Genomic DNA, 24,386 nt, shown 5'->3' with positions numbered 1-24,386 from the left:
ATGATCTCAGCTCGCTGAAACCTCCGCCCCCTGAGTTCAAATGATTCTCCTGCCTCAGCCTCCCGAGTAGTTGGGATTACAGGCGCCTGCCACTGTGCCCGGCTAATTTTTGTATTTTTAGTAGAGATGGGGTTTCACCATCTTGGCCAGGCTGGAGAATAATTGTTTTCTTATCAAAATAAACAGGAAGGAGTAGTTAAAATAAGTTTTGGTCATAAAGTAAACCTCTATGTTTTGACTGGGTCAGCTACAAGTGATTTATTTTAAAAATGTACAATAGCCTGATTAGACTTCTATGATTCTGGTGAGTTTTCACGTCAATAAACAAGTAAAATATTATATCAAGACACAGAGTTGTTTGGCAAATAAGCTTTAAAGAAAGGAGAACACTGGCTGGGCGTGGTGGTTCACGCCTGTAATCCCAGCACTTTGGGAGGCCAAGGCGGTGGATCATGAGGTCAGGAGTTCAAGACCAGCCTGGCCAAGATGGTGAAACCTCGTCTCTACTAAAACTACAAAAATTAGCCGGGCGTGATGGCAGGTGATTGTAATCCCAGCTACTCGGGAGGCTGAGGCAGGAAAACTGCTTGGACCACGGAGGATGGAGGTTGCAGTGAGCCAAGATCATGCCACTGCACTCCATCCAGCCTGGGCAACAGAGTGAGACTCTGTCTCAAATAAAAAAAAAAAAAAAAGAAGAAGATTGTTATCTGTAGGAATCCTACATAGATATCGTGTGAAAAAAAAAAATTCCTCAGGGAACACAGACTCTTTCAAGGTTATTATTTGTATATAAGAGTAAGAAAACAGCAATTTGTGCAGTATAGAGTAAGAACAGTAGTAGCATCTTGCAGAAGAAACAAGTTAGGTGATCAGAACATTGACACAATAGCTCTATGTTAATATAAAAAACATGCGATTTAACTTAACATGCACATGAGAAGGGAAAATGCTCAGACAGAATCAAGAATTCCAGAGAAAAAAAACCACACAACTCCGGACGAGAAAAAACTAGAGTTTTTTCTCACACAGCAGTGCAAATGTAAATTCTATAGAGAGGGATAGAAAAAGTTCAGATGTCACTCACCAGTCGTTTTCAGACTCAAAGTAACAAACAGAAATGAGTCGTGCTCCACTTCCCACAGCAAATTTGTTCTCTAGGGGGGACCACTTCACAAAAGTAGCTGCACGATTAATTCTCAGGATCACCAGGGTTGGCTTCCAGACACCATCTTTCTGACTCCAGACATAGGCATTGCGGTCTGCTCCACAAGTGACGATGCGGTCGCTCTTGGGAGCCCAGTCAATACCTGCAAGTGAGATGTGGGTCACCTGCTTTGCCCAGTCAATGACAAACAACTGCAGCACAGGCAGGTGGGTGGCACTGGCATGCCAGGATGGGATGTGGTCTTGGGACCTTCCTCCCAGGCACATCCTTCCCCCCATCTATGTCCTGATCACCGCCTCAAGGAAAGGCAAGGATGCTTCTCTGCAAAGCATCTGGGACTCAGGATTATCTATGAGGTCATGTAGAACAGAGCTGTTTTATTATAATTACAAACTTTAAAAAACTAAACGGGGGCATTCTTTCGACCCAGAAAATTCACACATTTCTAAGACTTCTAAAGATTTGAAGATTCATTACTTTTTTCTTTCCTCTTTATTAGATTTTTGTGTGTGAAAATAACTGTATTCATTCATTAACAGACCTCATTCCATGATATTAACCAGCAGTCTGCTACATGGCATTCAACTAAAACAGCATACAGGGTAAATAAAAATAATCTTTAGTGTAAAGGAGGAAATATATATTGTGATTCATCATACATTCTTCTGAAAGTCGCTGTCAGTTGAACCATACTGAAAACCTTTTCTACATGATGCAGGTTCTGTAAAATCCTTGATTATCTTTGCATCTAAACCAGGAAGATACCTAAATGTGTATCTGAATTTAAGGTTTACTTTTCTTATTTGATGAGACTTCACTTATCTGGTACCTCTGTGAAGAATCCCAAAGTCAAGGTCAGTTTCTTATATACCAAGAGCAAAATTTACCACGACTCATTTAACATTTACTGATGAGGTATTTTCTTTGCTTTTGTTTTTTTTTTTTTTTTGAGATGGAGTTTTGCTCTTGTAGCCTAGGCTGGAGTATAATGGTGCGATCTCAGCTCACTGCAACCGCCACCTCCCAGGTTCAAGTGATGCTCCTGCCTCAGCCTCCTAAGTAGCTGGGATTACAGGTGGATGCCACCACGCTCAGCTAATTTTTGTGTTTTTAGTAGAGACGGGGTTTCACCATATTGACCAGGCTGGTCTCAAACTCCTGACTTCAGGCGATCTGCCCGCCTTGGCCTCCCAAAGTGCTGGGATTACAGGCGTGAGCCACTGCACCCGGCCTTGATGAGTTATTTTCTAGAAATATAATTTCACATCAAAAAGTACAGAAATATTACTAATAAATATTTATTACAGATCTCTCTCTAAAAATTAATACTTAGCATTCTTGATATGTATATGGAAAAAAGACAAATATAAATCCAAGGCTCAATTACCCATAAGTCATAGTGACTTTAGTATGAAGAGTTTAATTTATTCATTCATTTACCCACACGAAATGTCAGCTCAATTTTTTGTACTACTAAAGGGAAAAAAATATGAGACTGTACTCTAAGTGATGTGTATTTTATTTATTCATTACAAGATAATTTTGCTTGCAGTCCTCTTTATTAGATTTTAGATTTTTTTTTTTTTTTTTTTTGAGACAGGGTCTCACTTTATCACCCAGACTGGCGTGCAGTGGTGCGATCATAGCTCACTGCAGCCTCAACCTCCCAGGTTCATGAAATCCTCCTACCTCAGCCTCCTGAGTAGCTGGGACTACAGGGGCAAGCCACCATGCCTGGCTAACTTTTTGTAGAGATGGGGTCTCACCATGTTGCCCAGACTGGTCTTGAACTCCTGGGCTCAAGTGATCTGCCCACTTCAGCCTCCCAAAGCACTGGGATTACAGGCGTAAGTCTGATCAATATATATTATTATTAAAAAGAAAAATCATTACCTTTTAGAGATACAAACTGAAATGTGAAATAATATAATGTCTGGGATGTGCTTCAAATTAGTACAGGAAAGGAGAAAGTGAATTGAGAAAAACAAGATTGGCCGTTACTTGATAACTGTGGAATCTAGGTGATGGGTATAAAAGGCTCATTATACTATTGCATTTTTTAAAAAAATCTGTTTAAAATTTTCCATGGTAACAAAACATGTTTCTTAAACAGGTGAACAATCAAATATTTAACACAAAAGAATAAAACCTCAGAACTCTGATATCCCTGATGTTTGCCACACTTCTTTTCTTTGTAGCATGGACTAGTCTTTTCTTCTAGAATGCTTTAGAAAATATTTTTCCCCCTAAAATCACTATCTTTCTGAGAAAATATGTCTGATCCTTGATCTCCTGCCCCAGAGTTATATTTAGATTTTTCCAACAAGTTTTTTTCAGTTCTAAAAAATGCCATGTGAGCAGCTAGACAGAAAACAGGCCCAAGTTCAAAGAACCCCAAAAAAGAAGTAGAGGGAAAAAACCACATAACTAAATATTTCACATTTTTGGCAGTTTCTTTGGTCTTTCATCTTTGCCTTTTGTCATTTAAAAGTATTTCCTTTTAAACGCTAAAATTTCAATTGAATTTTTTTTTTTTTTTTTTTTGAGACAGAGTTTTGCTCTTATTGCCCAGGCTGGTGTGCAATGGTGCAATCTCAGCTCACCGCAACCTCTGCCTCCCGCATTCAAGCAATTCTCCTGCCTCAGTCTCCCGAGTAGCTGGGATTACAGGCATGTGCCACCATGCCCAGCTAATTTTGTGTATTTTTAGTAGAGACAGGGTTTCTCCATGTTGGTCAGGCTGGTCTCGAACTCTCGACCTCAGGCAATCTGCCCGCCTCAGCCTCCCAAAGTGCTGGGATTACAGGTGTGAGCCACTGCGCCTGGCCTAATTTTTAATTTTTTTTGGAGACAGAGTCTTGCTCTATCCCCCAGGCTGGAGTGCAATGGCGCCATCTCGGCTCACCACAACCTCTGCCTCCCGGGTTCAAGCGATTCTCATGCTTCAGCCTCCCAAGTAGCTGGGATTATAGGTGCTCGCTGCCATGTCTGACTAATTTTTGTATTTTTAGTGGAGACAGCGTTTCACCATGTTGGCCAGGTTGGTCTCGAACTCCTGACCTCAGGTGATCCACCTGCCTCAGCCTCCTAAAGTGTTGGGATTATAGGTGTGAGCCACCGTGCCTGGCCTAAAATTCCAATTTAAAATATGAATATTCTTGGCCGGGCGCGGTGGCTCAAGCCTGTAATCCTAGCACTTTGGGAGGCCGAGACGGGCGGATCACGAGGACAGGAGATCGAGACCATCCTGGCTAACACGGTGAAACCCCGTCTCTACTAAAAACTACAAAAAACTAGCCGGGCGAGGTGGCGGCGCCTGTAGTCCCAGCTACTCGGGAGGCTGAGGCAGGAGAATGGTGTGAACCCAGGAGGCGGAGCTTGCAGTGAGCTGAGATCCGGCCACAGCACTCCAGCCTGGGTGACAGAGCGAGACTCCGTCTCAAAAAAATAAAATAAAATAAAATAAAATATGAATATTCTTATTCTTAGCCTATGAGGCCACTGGCAAAGGAACTTAAGAAAATAGGCCAAAGCTAATAGAAATAAGGTTGTGGGAAAGGAACAGCGACAAAAATAGAAACGCTGTCTTTGGTGCTGGTTTAGAAATATACTCAGGTCCTGGTGCTCAAGAACATTATTTACAAATCACTGGTCAAAGCAAGGGTGGTCGTGAGTTATGCTGAAGAATGCAGGACAACTTCTGTAAAGGATGCAGAATAGCAAAACATGCTAAGTTCTCTTATTTGGGTAAGGAGATCTCTAAGCTCATCAGTATTTTAGGTGATTAGAGGTAAAATTACAGAGTCCAACTAAAAGAATAAAAAATCAGCCTGGGCAACATGGTGAAACCTATCTTTACAAAAAAATTAGCGAGGTGTGGTGGCGTACACCTTTAGACCCAGCTCCTTGGGGAGGCCGAGGTGGGAGGATCGCTTGAGCTCAGGAGGTTTAGGCTGTAGTGAGCCATGATCACTCTAGCCTGGGTGACTGGGCAACACAGCAAGACCCTGTCTAAAAAAAAAAAAAGTTGGGCGTGGTAGTTCACACCTGTAATCCCAGCACTTTGGGAGGCTGAGGCAGGCGGATCACTTGAGGTCAGGAGTTCGAGACTAGCCTGGCCAATGTGGTGAAATCCCAACTCTACTAAAAATACAACAATTAGCCGGGCATTGTTGCGGGTGCCTGTAATTCCAGCAATGCGGGAGGCTGAGGCAGGAGAATTGCTTGAACCTGGAAGGCAGAGGCTGCAGTGAGCCAAGACTGTACCACCCCATTCCAGCCTGGATGACAGAATGAGACTCCACCTCAAAACAGACAAACAAAAAACCAGAAAAAGAAAAAGACAAAAACTCAATGAAAAAATGATCAGGATTTATGAACAGGACAGTCACAACGAAGAAAAACTCTCATGGCTGATACACGTCTAAAAGTATGCTCATCTTTTCCATTAATCAGGAAAATACAACTTACAGAAGCAATGGATGAACCTTTTATGCATTCATCAGTCTTACCATCTCAAGCATGCGGCGGGGTGTGGGAAAACAGGCACTCTCATATAGGACAAGTGGGAATGGCGGCAATCTGATGAGGCCTGGCAACACTGCAGATGTGCATATTCTATGGTATTAACACATCTACCATCTACAAACATTCACACATACGTACAGAAATCAAGGGATGCCTATTCAGCACTTCCATGTAATATGGAAAAACTGAAACCACCTAAATGTCCTCCAATGGAGGAAGGAGTAAATAAGTGAGGTATAAAATGCTAAAGAGTAGTTAAAAGGAATCAACTTGATCTAGACAGCAGCATAGATGGATCTCAGAAACAATCACGAATGCAGAAGCAGGCTGCCGGAGATGCATAATATCATGCTATTTATGTAGCTTCAAAAAATACTAGCCAATAGTCCTAAAGATTGTTTTCTCTTTTTTCTTTTGAAAAGAGGGTCTTACTCTGTCGCCCAGGCTGGAGTGCAGTGGTGTGATCACAGCTCACTGCAGCCTTGATCTTCTTGTCTCAAGTGATCTTCCCACTTCAGCCTCCCAAGTAGCTGGGACCACAGGTGTATGCCACCACGCTGTGCTAATTTTTTTATTTGTAAAGAGGGGGTCTCATTATGTTGCCCAGGCTTGTCTTGGACTCCTTGGTTCAAGCAATCCTCCCGCCTCGGCCTCCCAAAGTGCTGGGATTATAGGTGTGAGCCACTGTGCTTGGCCTAAGCTTGTTTATGAACATGTATGTATGTAAATATATTAAAATGGACTGGAATGGTGTCATAGCAAATTATAGTCTGCCTTCTAGGGGAGAGGAATAGAACTGCTGGTGAGAGGTGACTTTACCATTATCTAGAATAATATTCCTTATTATTATATCCTTTTTCCTTAAGTTTCCTGATACAGGAAAAGAAATTACTTCCTGGCACAGGGAAAAAGTTGGTAATTCTGGTGGCAATTATCTGATATGGGTGTTTATTATATTACTTTGTTCTTTCAATATTCTGGAAAGTCTTCCTTACCCTGAAAACACAAAGGAAACTTTTGGAAGACACTTGGAGATACAGTTTGGCTCACGTTTTCATGTTGTCTACATTTTCATGTTATCTAGCTTTCAATTTCACGTCTCATCTCCCAATTTTAGCTCTTTAGTCCTCAGGGTAGGTTCAGTGCTTTCCATAGCAACAGTGGAGTGCTGGGTACCAGCTGGGGCTACAAGAAGCACTTAACAACTGAGATCATTATTATAGTATTTTCTCTAAAATTTTAAGAAATTCAGTAAGTGCTGCATGACTTTAAATACTACGGGCTGGGTGCGGTGGCTCACTCCTGTAATCCCAGCACATTGGGAGGCCAAGGCAGGTGGATCACGAGGTCAGGGGTTCGAGACCAGCTTGACCAACACGGTGAAACCTGTCTTTACTAAAAATTAAAAAATTAGCCAGGCACAGTAGTGCGCGCCTGTAATCCTAGCTACTCAGGAAGCTGAGGCAGGAAAATTACTTGAACCTGGGAGGCAGAGGTTGCAGTGAACCGAGATTACGCCATTGCACTCCAGCCTGGGCGACCAGAGTGATACTCTGTCTCAAAAAAAAAAAAAAATTATGGCCAACTGGGTTTATTAGGCTCTTTATCTAAAAGGAAGAGTGCCTGATTTGGAAATACCACACTAAGCTCACGGCTATCTTCCTTTACCTGTGATGTGTCCATTGTGCTCCTTGAGTTCATGAGCTTTCACCCACTGGCTTCCGTTCTTCTTGTAGATGTGCACTTCGTGATTATTGGGACTGAGGGCAATCTCTGGAGACAGAATTCAAACAACAGTTAACACCTGAACTTGAAATTGTCACCAAAAAGGGGACACGTCACAGTTGTTTTAAAAGCAGACCGTAGTTAAGGAAAAGAAAAACTTTTGAAAAAGTGGTTCTCAAATTCACCTCTGAAGAATTTCTTTTATTTATTTATTTATTTTTTACCTTTACTTGGGTCCTATATTTTATAATGCTTTACAGAAAAACTAAGATTAAAAATTCATTTTCCCAGAGACGTGTACAACTGTCAATTAATGATTCTAACCAGCGAAAAATAAACAATGTTACTATACCTAGCCAAAATAAATTTAGATCAGGGTAAAAACATTTGACAGTTTCATTCATCTGTGCAATATTATTAGAGCTAAATCTAAATTTCTGCTGGTCTTTTTGAAACGCTGAAAATAGTTTATGGACTTCCATTACTGTTATCATGGACCCACGCTGGAACAACTAGTTTATATAAAAAAATGGATTCTGCTGATAAACTATACTGAACTTCTCCTTTACAATAAAGCCAATAATAGATCACAATACTTTGTTTTCAAGAGTAATTTCCTGAACTAATCCAAAATATAATACACAAAATGGACTTTTAAAAACTCATACAGGTTGTGCATCCGTAATCTGAAAAGCTGAAATCTGAAATGCTACCAAATCCAAAACTTTTTGAGTACCAACATGACACTCAAAAGGTCATGCTAAAACGCAATGCTCTCTGGAACATTTTGGATTTCTGATTTTCTTTTTCCTCCTTTTTGAGATGGAGTTTTGCTCTCGTTGCCCAGCTTGGAGTACAACGGCGCGATCTTGGCTCACTGCAACCTCCGCCTCCCAGGTTCAAGCGATTCTCCTGCCTCAGCCTCTGAAGTAGCTGGGATTACAGGCATGTGCCACCACGCCCAACTAATTTTGTATTTTTAGTAGAGACAGGGTTTCTCCATGTTGGTCAGGCTGGTCTCAAACTCCTGAACTCAGGTAATCTGCCTGCCTCGGCCTCCCAAAGTGCTGGGATTACAGGTATGAGCCACCGGGCTTGGCTGGATTTCACAATTCTGCTCCCAGGCATTTCAGATAAGGGATACTAGACCTATATTCATATATCATTTTTTACCCTTTCTAGTTAATCTTTTTTTTTTTAATTTAATTTTTATTTTTAGTAGAGACAGGGTCTCACTATGTTGCCTACGCTGGTCTTGAACTCCTGGCCTCAAGCAATTCTCCTGCCTTGGCCTCCCAAAGCACTAGGATTACAGGCATGAGCCAAGATGCCCAGCCCCTCCTTCTTTTTATTGGTTTCTTAAAATTAAAATTAGGATCTATGGGCTGGGCACGGTGGCTCACGCCTGTAATCCCAGCACTTTGGGAGGATGAGGCAGGCAGATCACCTGCGATCAGGAGTTTGCGACCAGCCTGGCCAACATGGGGAAACCCTGTCTCTACTAAAAATACAAAAATTAGCCGGGCCTGGTGGCACGCACCTGTAGTCCCAGCTACTCAGGAGGCTGAAGCAGGAGAATCGTTTGATCCCAGGAGGCAGAGGCTGCAGTGAGCTAGATTGCATCACTGCACTCCAGCCTGGGTAATAGAGTGAGACCCTGTCTCAAAAAAAAAAAAAAAATTCAGACCTATGATCCAAACTTTAGGCCAGTCATTAATAGTCCCCACCTACACTCACTTTCCCACCCTCCTTAGGAAAGCGACATCTATCTGCTTTACAGATAAAACTGTGGAACTAGGTAAATATCTAGCTATAAAATCCTAAGGACTTAAGAGTGCTTTCTGGAAACTAGTTATATATTTCTCTAACTTTCTCACATTATATAGAGATTTCAAAAGCCAAGTCCAAATTTAAACCTGGAAAATGTTATAAATTTCAAATTCCCATGTCAAAAAAAATGTTGACTTAATATGCTGAATTTATCAAGTAGTTTAAATGAGGACAATGATAGCTTGCATCTGTATTAAACATAATTGGAAATACTCCAAAAGCCTATTTTTAGATGGGAAAGTAGAAACAGAAGATACAGGAAAGCTGGCTAAGAAGCTCTGTGAGATGATTACAAAGCACATGCTCTAAATTCACTATCCTGCCAGGTTATATATATTCAAGTACCCAATACACAGGCTCTTTTTTTTTTTTTTTTTTTTTTTTTTTTTGTGAGATGGAGTCTTGCTCTATCACCCAGGCTGGAGTACAGTGGCGCGATCTCGGCTCACTGCAAGTTCCGCCTCCAGGGTTCAGGCCATTCTCCTGCCTCAGCCTCCCGAGTAACTGGGACTACAGGCACCCACCACCACACCTGGCTAATTTTTTGTATTTTTAGTGGAGATGGGGTTTCACCGTGTTAGCCAGGATGGTCTCGATCTCCTGACCTCATGATCCACCTGCCTTGGCCTCCCAAAGTGCTGGGATTACAGGTGTGAGCCACCATGCCCAGCCCTGAAATGCTTTAAAAAGATGGTGAATCTACAGATTCAAAGCAATCTCTGTCAAAATCTCAGTTCACTTCTTAAAAGATATTAACAAGCTGATCCTAAAATTCATATGGAAATGCAAGCGACACAATAACCAAAATAATCTTGAAAAGAACAAAGTTGGAACTTATACTTCTTGATTTCAAAACTTACTACCAACCGGGGCCAGGCACAGTGGCTTACACCTATAATCCCAGCACTTTGGGAGGCCGAGGCGAGGGATCATGAGGTCAGGAGATCGAGACCATCCTGGGTAACACTGTGAAACCCCATCTCTACTGAAAACACACACAAAAAAATTAGCCGGGCGTGGTGGCAGGTGCCTGTAGTACCAGCTACTTGGGAGGCTGAGGCAGGAGAATGGCATGAACCTGGGAGGTGGAGCTTGCAGTGAGCCAAAATTGCCCCACTGCACTCCAGCCTGGGCGACAGAGCAAGACTCCGTCTCAAAAAAAAACAAAAAACAAAAAAAAACAGAACTTACTACCAAGCTACAGTAATCAAGACAGATTGGTCCTGAAATTAGGATAAACATAAAGAACAACGGAATAGAATTGGGATTCCAGGAATAAACTCTCATATTTACAGTCAGTTGATTTTCAAAAAGGGTGCCAAGGCAATTAAATGGGGAGAGGATAGTTTTCAACAAAAGGTGCAGGAAAAACTTGATTATCTTGGCCGGTGTGGTGGCTCATGACACTAAGTATATCCCAACACTTCTGGAGGCCGAGGCAGGTGGATTGCTTGAGGCCAGGAGTTCGAGGCCAGCCTGGGCGACATAGTGAAACCCTGTCTCTTCTGAAAATACAAAATTTAACCGGGTGTGGTGACACATGCATTAGGATGCTCAGACACGATAATCACTTGAACCTGGGAGGCAGAGGCTGCAGTAAGCTGAGGTTGCACCACTGCGCTCCAGCCTGGATGACAGAGCAAGACTCTGTCTCAATAAATAAATACAGAAAAAAAAAGAAGAAAAAAAACCCATGAAAACTGGATATCTACATACAAAAGGAACCCTATCTTATAGGATACACAAAAATCAACTCAAAATGGATCAAAGTCCTACATAAAAGGACTAAAGCTTTAAGACTCTTAGAAGGAAACACAGGCATAGGAACACATTGTTGTGATCCTGGATTATGCAATGGTTTCTTTGATACAACAGCAGAAGTACAAGCAACAAAAGAAAAATAAGCAAAATTAGACCTTTTCTCTCCAATCCTGCTCTTTCTGAATTTTTATTATTTAATTATTATTATTATTTTTTTTTTGAGAAAGAGAGTCTTGTTCTGTCACCTAGGCTGGAGTGCAGTGGCATGAACATGGCTCACTGTAGCCGTGGACTTCCGGACTCAAGTGATCCTCCCACCTCAGCCTCCCATGTAGCTGGGGCCACAGGCACGTGCTACCACACCCAGCTAATTTTTATTTTTTGTAGAGACGAGGTTTCACTATCTTTCCCAGGCTGATCTCAAACTCCTAGACCCAAGCGATCCTCTCGCCTTGGCCTCCCAAAGTGCTGGAATTACAGAACCGTGCCTGGCAACTTATTCAAAATGAAAAACTTGTGCGTGTCAAAGAATACCTTCAAAGAAGTGAAAGGACAACCCACAGAATGGGGGAAAATATTTGATAAGAGACTTGCAGCCAAAATATATAAAGAACTCTTATGACTCAACAATAAAAAGATAACCCTATTTAAAACTGGGCAGACATGTCGGAATAGACATTTCTCCAGAGACATACAAATAGCCAACAGGCATGTCAAACAATGTTCATCATTACTCATGAGGGAAATGCAAATCAAAACCACAATGAGATACTACTTTATACCCATTATGATGTCTGCAATAAAGACAGACAAGGCTGAGCACGGAGGCTCATGCCTGTAATCCCAGCATTTTGGGAGGCCGAGGCAGGCAGGTCATTTCAGGTCAGGAGTTCGAGACCAGCCTGGCCAACATGGTGAGACCCCATCTCTACTAAAAATAAAAAAATTAACCAGGAGTGGTGGCACATGCCTGTAATCCTAGCTACTCAGGAGGCTGCAGCAGGAAAATTGCTTGAACCCGGGAGGCAGAGTTTGCAGTGAGCTGAGATTGTGCCATTGTGAGACTCTGTCTCAAAAACAAAACAAAACAAAACAAACAAACAAAATATATATATATGTACACACACACACACACACACACACACTTTTTTTATTTTTCTTTGCAGAGACAGGGTTTTGCCATGTTGCTCAGGCTGGCCTTGAACTCTTGAGCTCAAGATATTTGCCTGCCTTGGCCCCTCAAAGTGCTAGGATTACAGGCATGAGCCACTGCACACAGCCTCATCTTGTTATATTATCTGTCACTTTGCTTGCTGGACTGTGCCTACTTCTAAGAGCATTCTCCATCCCTTTCTAGTTTGCTGGAGCTAGAAAACGAGAAACTCACGCTGCTTATGAATAACACAGTAAATACTAGTTAATAAAGCTCTGAGTAGCTCAGGAGCAAACCGCTTGTCTCTGAAACAGCTTATTCTAGGTCCTAGTGCTGTGACTAAATCTGAACTTGGTATGTAACCTCTGCAAAGCCCTTCCTTCACTCTGGGTCTCAGTTTATCTATCTGTAAACCAAAGGACTGACTTAGTTCCCTTCTGAATATACATAATAGATGTATGTTCCTTGCACATGTGATACTGAGATATGTGAGCCCCAAATGTGTCTAAAGATGAAATGTACCAAAGGTACCAAAATACAAAAGCAAAGTTAATAAAATACTCACGAGTACGATCCCTGTTCCAGGCATGACAGGTGATTGGCTCTAGTAAAAACTGATGCAGTGACATTATTCTTAGTGTTTTCAAAGGAGAGAAAGCTGCAATGAACAACAACAAAAAGCATTTTGTACAATAGGGAAAAGGCAAGTAACCAATGTTTAAGTTGTCTGAGGATCTTAAGATGTTCGGAAATACACAAAACATTGTTCTCCCACTAAAAAATAATCTGGCCAGGCGCAGTGGCTCACACTTGTAATCCCAGCACTTTGGGAGGCCAAGGCTGGTGGATCACGAGGTCAGGAATTCAAGACCAGTCTGGCTGACCTGGTGAAACCCTGTCTCTACTAAAAATATAAAATTAGCTGGGCGTGGTGGCACACACCTGTAGTTCTAGCTACTAGGGAGGCTGAGGCAGGAGAATTGCTTGCACCCAGGAGGCAGAGGCTGCAGTGAGCCGAGATCATACCACTGCACTCCAGCCTGGGCAACAGAGCGAGATTCTGTCTCAAGGAAAGAGAAAAAAAAAAGGCCGGGCGTGGTGGTCAGGAGATTGAGACCATCCTGGCTAACATGGTGAAACCCTGTCTCTACTAAAAATACAAAAAATTAGCCAGGTGTGGTGGCAGGCACCTGTAGTCCCAGCTACTCGGGAGGCCGAGGCAGGAGAATGGCGAACCTGGGAAGCGGAGCTTGCAGTGAGCCAAGATCACGCCACTGCACTCCAGCCTGGGTGACTGAGCGAGACTCCGTCTCAAAAAAAAAAAAAAAAAAAATTCTGTCTCATTGTCGAAACTTAAGCATCTGAATAAATCTAGCATTGTAACAACTAATGTGTAATTTATTCTGTTAAGGGTCATCAATGGACTCTTATACCAGGGGTACAGGATGATCCTAGTCTCAAATTATTATCCCACAGATTGCTTACTAACTACAAAGAGAAAAAGATGCCTTTACATTGAAGAAATCTGGCAATCACCACATGATCAAACTCAGTATTATAAATAGTGGATCAATCTAACCAGATGGGCCTCCTGATGGTAGTCCACACGAAGTACATCATCACTTATAAATAGTGACTTAACTTACCATCCAAATCAGAACACTCCTGAGAGCAAAAATAAACAATGATTATGCCAACACAACAGGTCACAGGGCTATCCTGGAGAAACCTGGGAATATGGTCAACCTACCAGTGAAGTCTTTATGCCAAACATATTTACTCTAAACCCAATCAAGATTCAGACCTAATTTTCAGTTTACAAGAAATAAAGGGTAAAGGAACTAGTCAAACAATACAAGGAGGAAATAAACAGTTAAAGCCAGGGTGTGTGCCATTCTATAGAATAACTGGCCTGGACTATTCCAAAAAGGCAATATGGAGGCAGGACGCGAACTGTTCTAGAGAGCTATGAAAACCAAATTTGATAAGTGAAAGTTGATTATAATCTATTTCTTTCTTTTTTGTTTTTTGAAACAGAGTCTCACTCTGTTGCCCAGACTGGAGTATAGTGGCACCATCTCAGCTCACTGCAACCTCCACTTCCTGGGCTCAGGTGATCCTCCTGATTCAGCCTCCCGAGTAGCTGGGATCACAGGTGTGCACCACCAGGTCTGGCTAATTTTTCTGTTTTTTGTAGAGACGGACTTTCACCATGTTGGCCAGGCTGGTCTTGAACTCCTGGCCTCAAGGGATCCATCCTCCTCAGCCTCCCAAAGTGCTGAGATTACAGGTGTGAGCCACCATGCCTGGCCCATAATCTACATTTTAAATTGGGCAGAAAAGATGTATTTTGTACAATAGGGAAAATTACAATTTAAACTAGATATTACATATGGAATTATTTTCATTTTCTTAGGTAAGATAACGGTATTGACATTAGGTAGGAGAATGTCCTAGCTCTTAGGAGACAAAGATAATGATGAAGTGTTCAGGGATGAAGTATCATGATGGCTTCTGTAACTTCTTTTCTTTTTGTGGGGGTGGCAGGGGAGACAGGGTCTTGCTCTCTCACCCAGGTTTAGAGGGCAGTGGTGCAATCTACGCTTACTGCAGCCTCCGTCTTCTGGGCTTAAGTGATCCTCCCACCTCAGCCTCCTGAGTAGCTGTGGATACGAGCATGCACCGCCAAGCTCAGGTAATTTTTGTAGAGATAGGGTTTCACCATGTTGCTCAGGCTGCTCTGCCTGTCAAGTGATCCACCTGCCTCAGCCTCCCAAAGTGCTGGGATTACAGGCATGAGCCACCATGCCCAGCCACTGTAACTTATTTTCAACAGTTCAGGACAGAAAATATATAGAATGTGAATGTGGCAAAATGCTAACTGGTGAATCTAGGCAAAGAGTATGTAGGTGTTTGTGATAATACTTTTTAAACTTTTAATTGTAACTAAATGAAAAGCAGGAACCTGCAAAACATTAAATTAAAAATTCTCTATTTTATAGGTACCCAAATCTAGATACACTTGAAGAAGCAACCATTACCTGAAATGGCAACATTTTTCAAAAAGCAGCCAGGCTTCCTCTACCCCCAACTTTATCATTTCCAGGAGGCACCCTCACTATAAACTCAAGTTTCAACACACGTACGTATATGTCATGTTAACCCAGGGTGGTGGCTGAATGTGAGACATGAATTCTGATGCAAGCAGGAAATGAATGGAAGGGTCACTAGAAGGTTGTAAAGTGAACAATGAAAGTTCAGCTGACAAAGCAGAAATCAGTTTCAGTTAGAAAGCAGAAATAGCACCTCTGCTAACTGGAAAGGAACCCAGGCGAGGTGTGGTGGCTCAAGCCTGTAATCCCAGCACTTTGGGAGGCCAAGGCGGGTGGATCACCTAAGGTCAGGAGTTCCAGACCAGCCTGGCGAACATGGCGAAACCGTTTCTACTAAAAATACAAAAATGAGCTGGGCATGGTGGCAGGCACCTGTAATTCCAGCTACTCAGGAGGCTGAGGCACAAGAATCTCTTGAATATGGGAGGTGGAGGTTGCAGTGAGCCAAGATGGTGCCACAGCACTGTAGCCTGGGTAACAGAGGGCGACTCTGTATCCAAAAAAAAAAAAGAAAAAAAGAAAAAAAAGGAGGGTGGAACCCAAAGGTAAGTGCAACTTTAAATAAAAAACATCCAATATCTTGAACTGGCAGAGAAATGCTAGTATTCAGAGAAATGCTAGTATTTCATATTCTATTCTAAGAGTGAAGATAAAGTCATTACTTTCTTCTTTTATACAGTCTAGAAAGCAAACTACAACTCACAAAGAAAAAGCTTAGGAATTGGCAATTTAAAAAAATTTTTAATGAATTCAAATGAGAATGTTTAATTTTTTTTTTTTTTTAAAAGAACTTCCAGATGCTCACTGCATGCTTCTCTCTTTATTTCTGATATCAGATGCTCACTCCAAATTGTTCCATCACAACAGATTTTAGTTACAGCTACTCAAAATAACACGCTGTCATAAAATAACTCCTTAATTAAAAGTGCTTTAGTTCAAAAGCCACATTGGATAAGCTTATTTGTTAACTAAAAATAAAATTGGTCTGCAAATCAGTAATTTGATGCGAATATCTGCGTGCCATAAAAGTACATGTTTCATGTCCAGTTGAAAAGTACAGCTGCAGGCCGGGCGCGGTGGCTCAAGCCTGTAATCCCAGCACTTTGGGAGGCCGAGACGGGCGGATCACGAGGTCAGGAGATCGAGACCATCCTGACTAACACGGTGAAACCCCGTCTCTACTAAAAAATATAAAAAACTAGCCGGGCGAGGTGGTGGGCGCCTGTAGTCCCAGCTACTCGGGAGGCTGAGGCAGGAGAATGGCGTAAACCCGGGAGGTGGAGCTTGCAGTGAGCTGAGATCCGGCCACTGCACTCCAGCCTGGGCGACAGAGGGAGACTCCGTCTCAAAAAAAAAAAAAAAAAAAAAAAAAAAAAGAAAAGTACAGCTGCAGACAAAAGGCTTTCTCAAGTTCAACTCAGTTTTATAAGCAATGTAGCAAAGACTTCAAAAGAGGTGGCCATTTACACAACAGTGTAATTACTTCTAAAATTTCTAATTTTGCCATATCATTCAAGTTCCATATTTGGATATACACTCAAGACCTGTACTTCTTTTATAATCAGGTGGCTATTTTAAGTCTGTAGGCCAAGACAACGCTCATGTTTGTCAAATTTAGAATGCACCTAGCAAACACAGCTTGCATTCATGAAACCCAGTGAATGCAGAAGAAATTCCTAATAGCCTGAATTATGTACCAAGAAAGGGTACCTTCTGTCATAGGGTGATAATTATAATTTCTAAACTATGGTTAATGTTTGAGTGAAATCTGAAAAGTTTTGTCTTAATAGAGCTAGAGAGGGAGAAAAGGGGACAAATAAAAATGTCAGGAACTCCTCATCCCTTTTCTTTTTTATCTTTTCTTTTCTTTCTTTTTTTTTTTTTTGAGATAGACTCTCTGTCACCCAGGTTGGAGTACAGTGGCGCGATTTTGGCTCGTTGCAAGCTCCACCTCCCGGGTTCACACCATTCTCCTGCCTCAGCCTCCCGAGTAGCTGGGACTACAGGTGCCTGCCATCACGCCTGGCTAATTTTTTTGTATTTTCAGTAGAGACGGGGTTTCACAGTGTTAGCCAGGATGGTCTCGATCTCCTGACCTCGTGATCCGCCCGTCTCGGCCTCCCAAAGTGCTGGGATTACAGGGGTGAGCTACCGCGCCCGGCCCCCTCATCCCTTTTCTTTATCTATCACACTGAATACAGAGTCATTCTGATGTATGGCTAGCCATGGGCTCTGAAGCTGAGGCTGGATTTGAACCCTGGCTTTTGACACACACTAGCTATGAGACCCTGGGCAAGTCACTTGACATGTCTAAATATCATTTTTTTCTTCTGTAAAGTGGATATACCACTGACATCACAAGGAGAATTAAATGAGACAACACGTGAAAGCAAGTAGTACAGAGCATAGCCTGAAAATACATGCCAGTAGGTTCCCTTTCTTCCTTTGACCCAAGGCTTTTTTTTTTTTTTTTTTTTTCAGATGGAGTTTTGCTCTTGTTGCACAGGCTGGAGTGAAATGGCGCGATCTCAGCTCACCGCAACCTCAGCCTCCCAAGTAGCTGGGATTACAGGTGCGTGCCACCATGCCTGGCTAATTTTGTATTTTTAGTAAAGACGGGGTTTCTCCATGTTGGTCAGACTGGTCTTAAACTCCTGACCTCAGGTGATCCACCCGCCTCAGCCTCCCAAAGAGTTGGGATTACAGGCGTAAGCCACTGCGCCTGGCCAACCCAAGGCTTTTTTTTTTTTTTTTTTTGAGACGGAGTCTTGCTCTGTCGCCCAGGCTCGAGTGCAGTGGCCGGATCTCAGCTCACTGCAAGCTCCGCCTCCCGGGTTCACGCTATTCTCCTGCCTCAGCCTCCGGAGTAGCTGGGACTACAGGCGCCCGCCACCTCGCTCGGCTAGTTTTTTTGTATTTTTTAGTAGAGACGGGGTTTCACCGTGTTAGCCAGGATGGTCTCGATCTCCTGACCTCGTGATCCGCCCGTCTCGGCCTCCCAAAGTGCTGGGATTACAGGCTTGAGCCACCGCGCCCGGCCAGCTTTTAAACCAACCATAGAACCCACCAGTTAGTTTCCTCCAGCTTGGAAACGTTGACATATGCTATAAATTCTTGGCCCTACTCCTTTGGAGCTTGAAAGTATTCACACAAGTGGGAATTTCCATCCCCTATTTAGGGTCAGTTTTTAAGACTGTGATTCACCTAGTTCCTAATCACTCTCATTACCCAATCTAGCAACATCAAGTACTCCAACAAGGTCACCACACCCTCCTCAACGTTCAGACAGGCCATTTTTAACTTCTTTATGTAGGATTTGTTTCAGCATTGGATGAGACAATTAGATCAAAGTATTACCACTCCCCATCCAAAATAGGAGTTTTCCAAAATGGTCCCTTCCTTTAACTGTGATTAACAGATGTACTCCAGAAGATCTCCGAATACTTTGTGGGAGAAAATAGCCATATAAGCTGGGTGTGGTGTCTCACACCCCAAATCCCAGCAGTTTGGGAGGTCGAGGTGGGAGGATAGCTTGAGCTCAGGAGCTCCAGACCAGCTTGGGCCACATATGGAGTCTTTACAAAAAATACAAAAAGAAAAAAAAAAAAAAATCAGCTAAGCACAGTGGCTCATGCCTGTAGTCCCAGCTACTCTGGAGGCTGAGGCAGGAGAATCGCTTCAACTCAGGAGGTGGGGGTTGCAGTGAGCCGAGATCACACCACCACACTCCAGCCTGGGTGACAGAGTGAGGCTCTATCTCCAAAAATAAATAAATGAAAATTAGCCCAGCGTGGTGGCACATGCCTGTAGTGTCAAATACTCAGGAGGCTGAGGTGGGAGGATCTCTTAAGCCCAGGAGGTCGAGGCTGCAGGACACACATACACAAAAAAGGAAGACAACAGCCACACAGTTACCCACTCCCTCACAGGACAAAAACACCTTCCTGACTGATGCCCCTCCTTTGTTTTTAGATACCTGAAAACCCAGGACCTATGTGAAACCAAAAGACTAGATAAAATTGAGAAGAGAGGGCAGAACTAAGATAATCTCGGCAATCTAAGCTATGAGTTGACGTAGACAGAAGGTTCCAAAGCTGCAAAACAGATGGCTTTATAATCAAAGATTCTAAGCTATAACTGATTAAGTGCCTATCATGTTCCCAGCAGCGTTCTAAATACCGGGATGGGGCCAGAAACATAAATAAGGCTGACACCATTCTGGTCTTCAAGTCTGGAGGGTTGGTGTTTGGGGAGAGTGGAGGAGGTAGAAAAGGAAAGGAAGACGGACATGCACAGAATGCCCAGAAGCAGTCATAATAGTTAATATTTATTGATCACCTACTCTGGGCCAGGAACTATTCTAAGCAATTTACGCAAATAAGCTCATTTGATCCTTAGCAAAATGGTAAGAATCTTTTTATTGCAGATGAAGAAACAGGCACAGGGAAGCATCTTCCCAGGATCACCCAGCAAAAGTGGCGGTGCCAGGATTGGCATAAAAGATTCCAGCAAGCGAATAAGAGCGCCGAGAAGGGAGAAATTTTGACTTGGGGGAAGGCGGTGCTCATGCAGGAGAATCTTAAAGAACTCGGGAGAAGGTTTTTCTCGAGATCGGGAAGGTTCCCCAATAACTGAAGGATTGAGGGCTGCCCTAGAGAGCAGGCAAACATCCTATGGGCGCCTACTGTATGCAGGGATCGACTCTAGGCGCTAAAGAGATGAAAAGTCCCGCAGATCGCTCGATTAGGGGAGATCCTTCTGCTTGACACAATTTTAAAAACGGTGACAAATGCCCCCAGCAGAGATGCAAGTAGGACCCTGGGGGCGAAGAAGGGGCCGTTAATTCGGTCATCGGAGGCGGCTAGGAGGTCGAACATCCTGAGAGAAGCTCCAGGGGATCCACAGAGAAAGGGGATCCCCGCCCCCTCAGGAGGCCCGGGCCGGGAGACCCGGCCGCGTCTCAGCCTCGGGGCGCCGCGGCCTAAGACCCCGTCTCACTGCCCCCGCGGTTCCAAGTCCGGCGCGAGGCCTGGACAAGAGAGGCTGATAGGTTGAGACGCTCGCCCCTGCTGGCCGTTACCTGGGATCGGGGGAGTCCGGACGAGCTCGGAGCGGAGGATTCGCGGACTCTGGGCAGTCGACGCGAACAGGCTCCGGCGGGCGCGGGCGGAGGACGGAAGCCCAGAGGGAGCGGCAGACAGATCCCGGAAGTGGCCACAGCGCCTGCGCGTTGCGGCCGCGCGGGCCGTCCGCGCATGCGCACAGCTCGGGCGTGCAGTCCGGGGCTAGGCAGTCTGTGGAGCAGGAGGTTAAGCTGTCCGATCGACTTGGTACCGGTGGCCGCCCTTCAGAGGAAATGCGGCCCCACGGAACGCCTGGCAAGTGCTGGCGAAGCGGCATGGTCATCTCACTCCGTTCCTCAACTAATTTCCTCACAATCGCGAGCCGAAGTGTGGCGCCTTGGCAGTTTCGCAAGTTCTTTTGTCAGGAGATGAGTGACTGAGGATTGGGGGTCTTTGGAGCTCTTGGACCTGACGAACGACTAAGTTTTTCTCCCTTCAGAGAGCCAAGGTCAGAGCCAGTCGACCTCAGCGCTGCTTCCTGCAGGGAGCCTCCGCCCCCGCGGTGATCCCTCTGTGGAAAACCCCGGAAGCCCCCCAGGAACATTCTCGACCCTTCCTGGGGCAGAATCACTTGTTCCCTGCTCCGAAGATGACGCCTCAGGGAAAAAGGGTTGGGGGAACTTGGCAAGGCCCCCAATTCACAGAGGACAGAGCCTGTCCCGCCGATGCAGCTTCTGAGAAATGCCCTGATCCCCACCTGCACCCAGGCTGCTGCCCTTGAACCCTTAGAAATTCTGAGGCAGCCCCAGCCCCCTCAGATGGGGCTACTCGAGAGCTTTTCTTTTTTCTTTCTTTTTCTCTTTTTTTAGACAGGTTCTCGATCTGTAGCCCAGGCTGGAGTGCAGTGGCGCGATCATAGCTCACTGCAGCCTGGAACTCCTGGGCTCAAGCGATCCTCCCGCCTCAGCCCCCCATGTAGCTGGGACTACAAGTGCACCACCACGCCTGGCTAATTTTTATTTTTTGGTAGAGACACAGTCTTGCTGTGTTGCTCAGGCTGGTCTTGAACTCCTGGGCTCAAGCTGTCCTTCCTCTTTTTTTTTTTTTTTGAGACGGAGTCTCTCTCTGTCGCCCAGGCTGGAGTGCAATGGCCAGATCTCAGCTCACTGCTAGCTCCGCCTCCTGGGTTTACGCCATTCTCCTGCCTCAGCCTCCCGAGTAGCTGGGACTACAGGCGCCCGTCACTACGCCCGGCTAGTTTTTTGTATTTTTTTTAGTAGAGACGGGGTTTCACTGTGTTAGCCAGGATGGTCTCGATCTCCTGACCTCGTGATCCGCCCATCTCGGCCTCCCACAGTGCTGGGATTACAGGCTTGAGCCACCGCGCCTGGCCGCTGTCCTTCCTCTTTGGCCTCTCAAAGCCCTCGGATTACAAGTGTGAGCCACTGTGTCTGGCTAATTTTTGTATTTTTTGTAGAGATGAGATTTTCCTATGTTGTCCAGGGTGTTCTTGAGCCCCTGGGCTCAAGCAGTCCTCCAGCCTCTGCTTCCCAAAGCGCTGAATGTGAGCCCACCCGTGCCAGGCCAACCAAGGGCTTCTCTCCTTCCCTTTGGTATTTACAAGTTTTGTCCCAATGCTTGGTTGTAAGGTGAGGTTTACGTAGGTGTACTTGTCAAACTCTCAATTTCAGACTGCTTTGTTCTTTTTGAGACGGAGTGTTGCTCTGTCGCCCAGGCTGGAGTGCAGTGGCGCCATCTCGGCTCACTGTAACCTCTGCCTCCCGGGTTCAAGCGATTCTCCTACCTTAACCTCCCGAGTAGCTGGGAGTACAGCCGCGCGCCACCATGCCCGGCTAATTTTTGTATTTTTAGTAAAGACGGGGTTTCACAATGTTGGCCACGCTAGTGTCGAACTCCTGACTTCAGCTGATCCCGCCTGCCTCAGCCTCCCAAAGTGCTAGGATTACAGGCGTGAGCCACCGTGCCCCACCAGACCCGCTATGCTCTTTGGAGTTAGTGCAGAAGTCTCCAACCTCCTGGCTGCTGACGGGTACTGGTCTGTTGCCTTTTAGGAACCCATTGGCACATGAGGTGAGCAAGAGGAGCCAACGAAGTATCATCTGTATTTACAGCCGCTCCCCATCTCTCGCATTACCGACTGAGCTCTGCCTCCTGTTGCATCAGTGGGGCATTAGATTGTCATAGGAAAGTGAACCCTATTGTGAACTGCATATGTGAGGGATCTAGGTTGCATGCTCGTATAAGAATCTAATGCCTGACGGTCTAAAACCATCCCACCCCTCTCTCCCTGCCCCTGCCGTCTAGTCTGTGGAAAAATTGTCTTCCATGAAACTGATCCCTGGTGCCAAAAAGATTGGGGACCACTGAGTTAGTGAATCCAGCTGTTCATGGAGCAGCTCTGCACTGAAAGTCACTGATTTTAACTCTGCCCCATGGTTACAAAGTCTTTGGTCATAGGGTAATCGAGCAGATGGAGCATAAAGACCATTGTAAATTCATTACGGCCTCCAAGAGACAGCTTGGGAAAGGGAGGACAGCAGTTGTGGAAAGCAGGGTTTCTTGTGTGTCTGCAAGTTACATGAATCAATTTCCAAGTATGTAGAGGAGTTTATGAAGATCCCACCTCTTTACAAGGAACACTTACTGCTTTGATGGAATTTATAATCTGGATAGACGAGAGTGACAAATGCAAATTAATACCAGACTTTATGATAAGTGACAAGAAATGTTAGCCCCAGAAAAATAACAGACATTTACTCTTAGTCACTGGTTCTGATTTGAAATAGTATTTTGTAGTTTAGCCTAACCAAAGCTTACCTTTTGATGCATTTCACTTTTTTTTTTTTTTTTTTGAGATGGAGTCTTGCTCTATCACCCAGGCTGGAATGCAATGGGGTGATCTCAGCTCACTGCAACCTCTGCCTCCCAGATTCAAGCGATTCTCCTGCCTCTGTCTCCTGAGTAGCTGGGATTACAGGCGCCTGCCACCACACCCAGCTAATTTTTGATTTTTAGTAGAGACGGTGTTTCACCATGTTGGTCAGGCTGGTTTTGAACTCCTGACCTCGTGATCCATCCACCTCGGCCTCTCAAAGTGCTGGGATTACGGGGGTGAGCCACCACACCCGGCCCACTTGATATTTTATGAGTCATTCCAGATGGTAGAATCTCAGCTCTAAGCGGGGCTCTTAAAGTTAAACCACCTATTCTGTAACTGAAGAAAAAGGACCAGCGTATTTTGACACTTGAGGGTTTTTTTTGTTTTGTTTTGTTTTGTTTTGAGATGGTGTCTTGCTCTGTCGCCCAGGCTGGAGTGCAGTGGCGTGATCTCAGCTCACTGCAACCTCCACTTCCCTGGTTCAAGCGGTTCTCATGCCTCAGCCTCCGGAGTAGCTGGGCTTACAGGCGTGCACCACCACACCTAGCTAATTACTGTATTTTTAGTAAAGATGGGATTTTGCCATGTTGGCCAGGCTGATTTTGAACTCTCGGCCTCAAGTGATCCACACACCTTGGCCTCCCAAAGTGCTGGGATTACAAGCATGAGCCACCACACCTGGCCTGAAACCTGAAGGTTTTGATACAAGGAAGGGTTGCGGGACTGGCCACCTGCTCTGGCCTTACCTGTTATACCATCATGCCCTGCTATAAAAGCCAACCATCAGGGTTCTAAGGAGGGTGAGTGAGTTTTAGTGTTTATTTTTAAGGCATGTGTGATGTAGTATCCAAAATGCAGACTCAACCTTTTAAAAAATTAGTATCATGGGTGAGGGGCGGCTGTCTGGGTGGCTTGTGAGTAAAAGGATTTACCAAGACAGTTGTAGACAAAGGCAGATTTGTTAGAGAAAGTAGGAAGATTCGAGAAGGCAACAGGCAGAATCAGCAGAAGAGCAGCCGACTGCAAAGAAAGGCTTGCTGGGGATTTTTATGGAATAGTGTTTATGCTGTAATCGTTGGGCGCAGGAAGATTGTGAGTTATTTGCAGAAGAGGGCTGTGTGTCTGGACCATGAAGAATGGCAGACTT

At 44.5% G+C, this 24,386-nt stretch overlaps 1 protein-coding gene and 1 long non-coding RNA gene across 2 annotated transcripts in view; one reads left to right on the top strand and one right to left on the bottom strand.

Annotated features, from left to right (window-relative positions):
- The window catches only part of ARPC1A (actin related protein 2/3 complex subunit 1A), a 39,841-nt gene extending 19,340 nt beyond the window's left edge, over positions 1–20,501 (bottom strand). Inside the window, exons 1-4 of the mRNA XM_033191787.1 lie at positions 20,358–20,501; positions 12,730–12,822; positions 7,364–7,468; positions 1,088–1,310 (exon numbers count right to left, since the gene is read on the bottom strand). Coding sequence (XP_033047678.1) covers positions 1,088–1,310; positions 7,364–7,468; positions 12,730–12,793 — 392 coding nt within the window. The 5' untranslated portion in view covers positions 12,794–12,822; positions 20,358–20,501. The remainder of the gene's footprint in view (positions 1–1,087; positions 1,311–7,363; positions 7,469–12,729; positions 12,823–20,357) is intronic.
- Positions 20,502–20,598: 97 nt separating this feature from the next.
- The window catches only part of LOC117072025, a 40,972-nt gene continuing 37,184 nt past the window's right edge, over positions 20,599–24,386 (top strand). Inside the window, exon 1 of the long non-coding RNA XR_004432685.1 lies at positions 20,599–20,848. This is a non-coding gene — a long non-coding RNA (uncharacterized LOC117072025). The remainder of the gene's footprint in view (positions 20,849–24,386) is intronic.

The sequence above is a fragment of the Trachypithecus francoisi genome, unplaced genomic scaffold (assembly GCF_009764315.1).
Source record: "Trachypithecus francoisi isolate TF-2019V2 unplaced genomic scaffold, Tfra_2.0 Lachesis_group4, whole genome shotgun sequence".
NCBI lineage: Eukaryota > Metazoa > Chordata > Mammalia > Primates > Cercopithecidae > Trachypithecus > Trachypithecus francoisi.
This window is presented reverse-complemented; position numbering and strand designations above follow the sequence as displayed.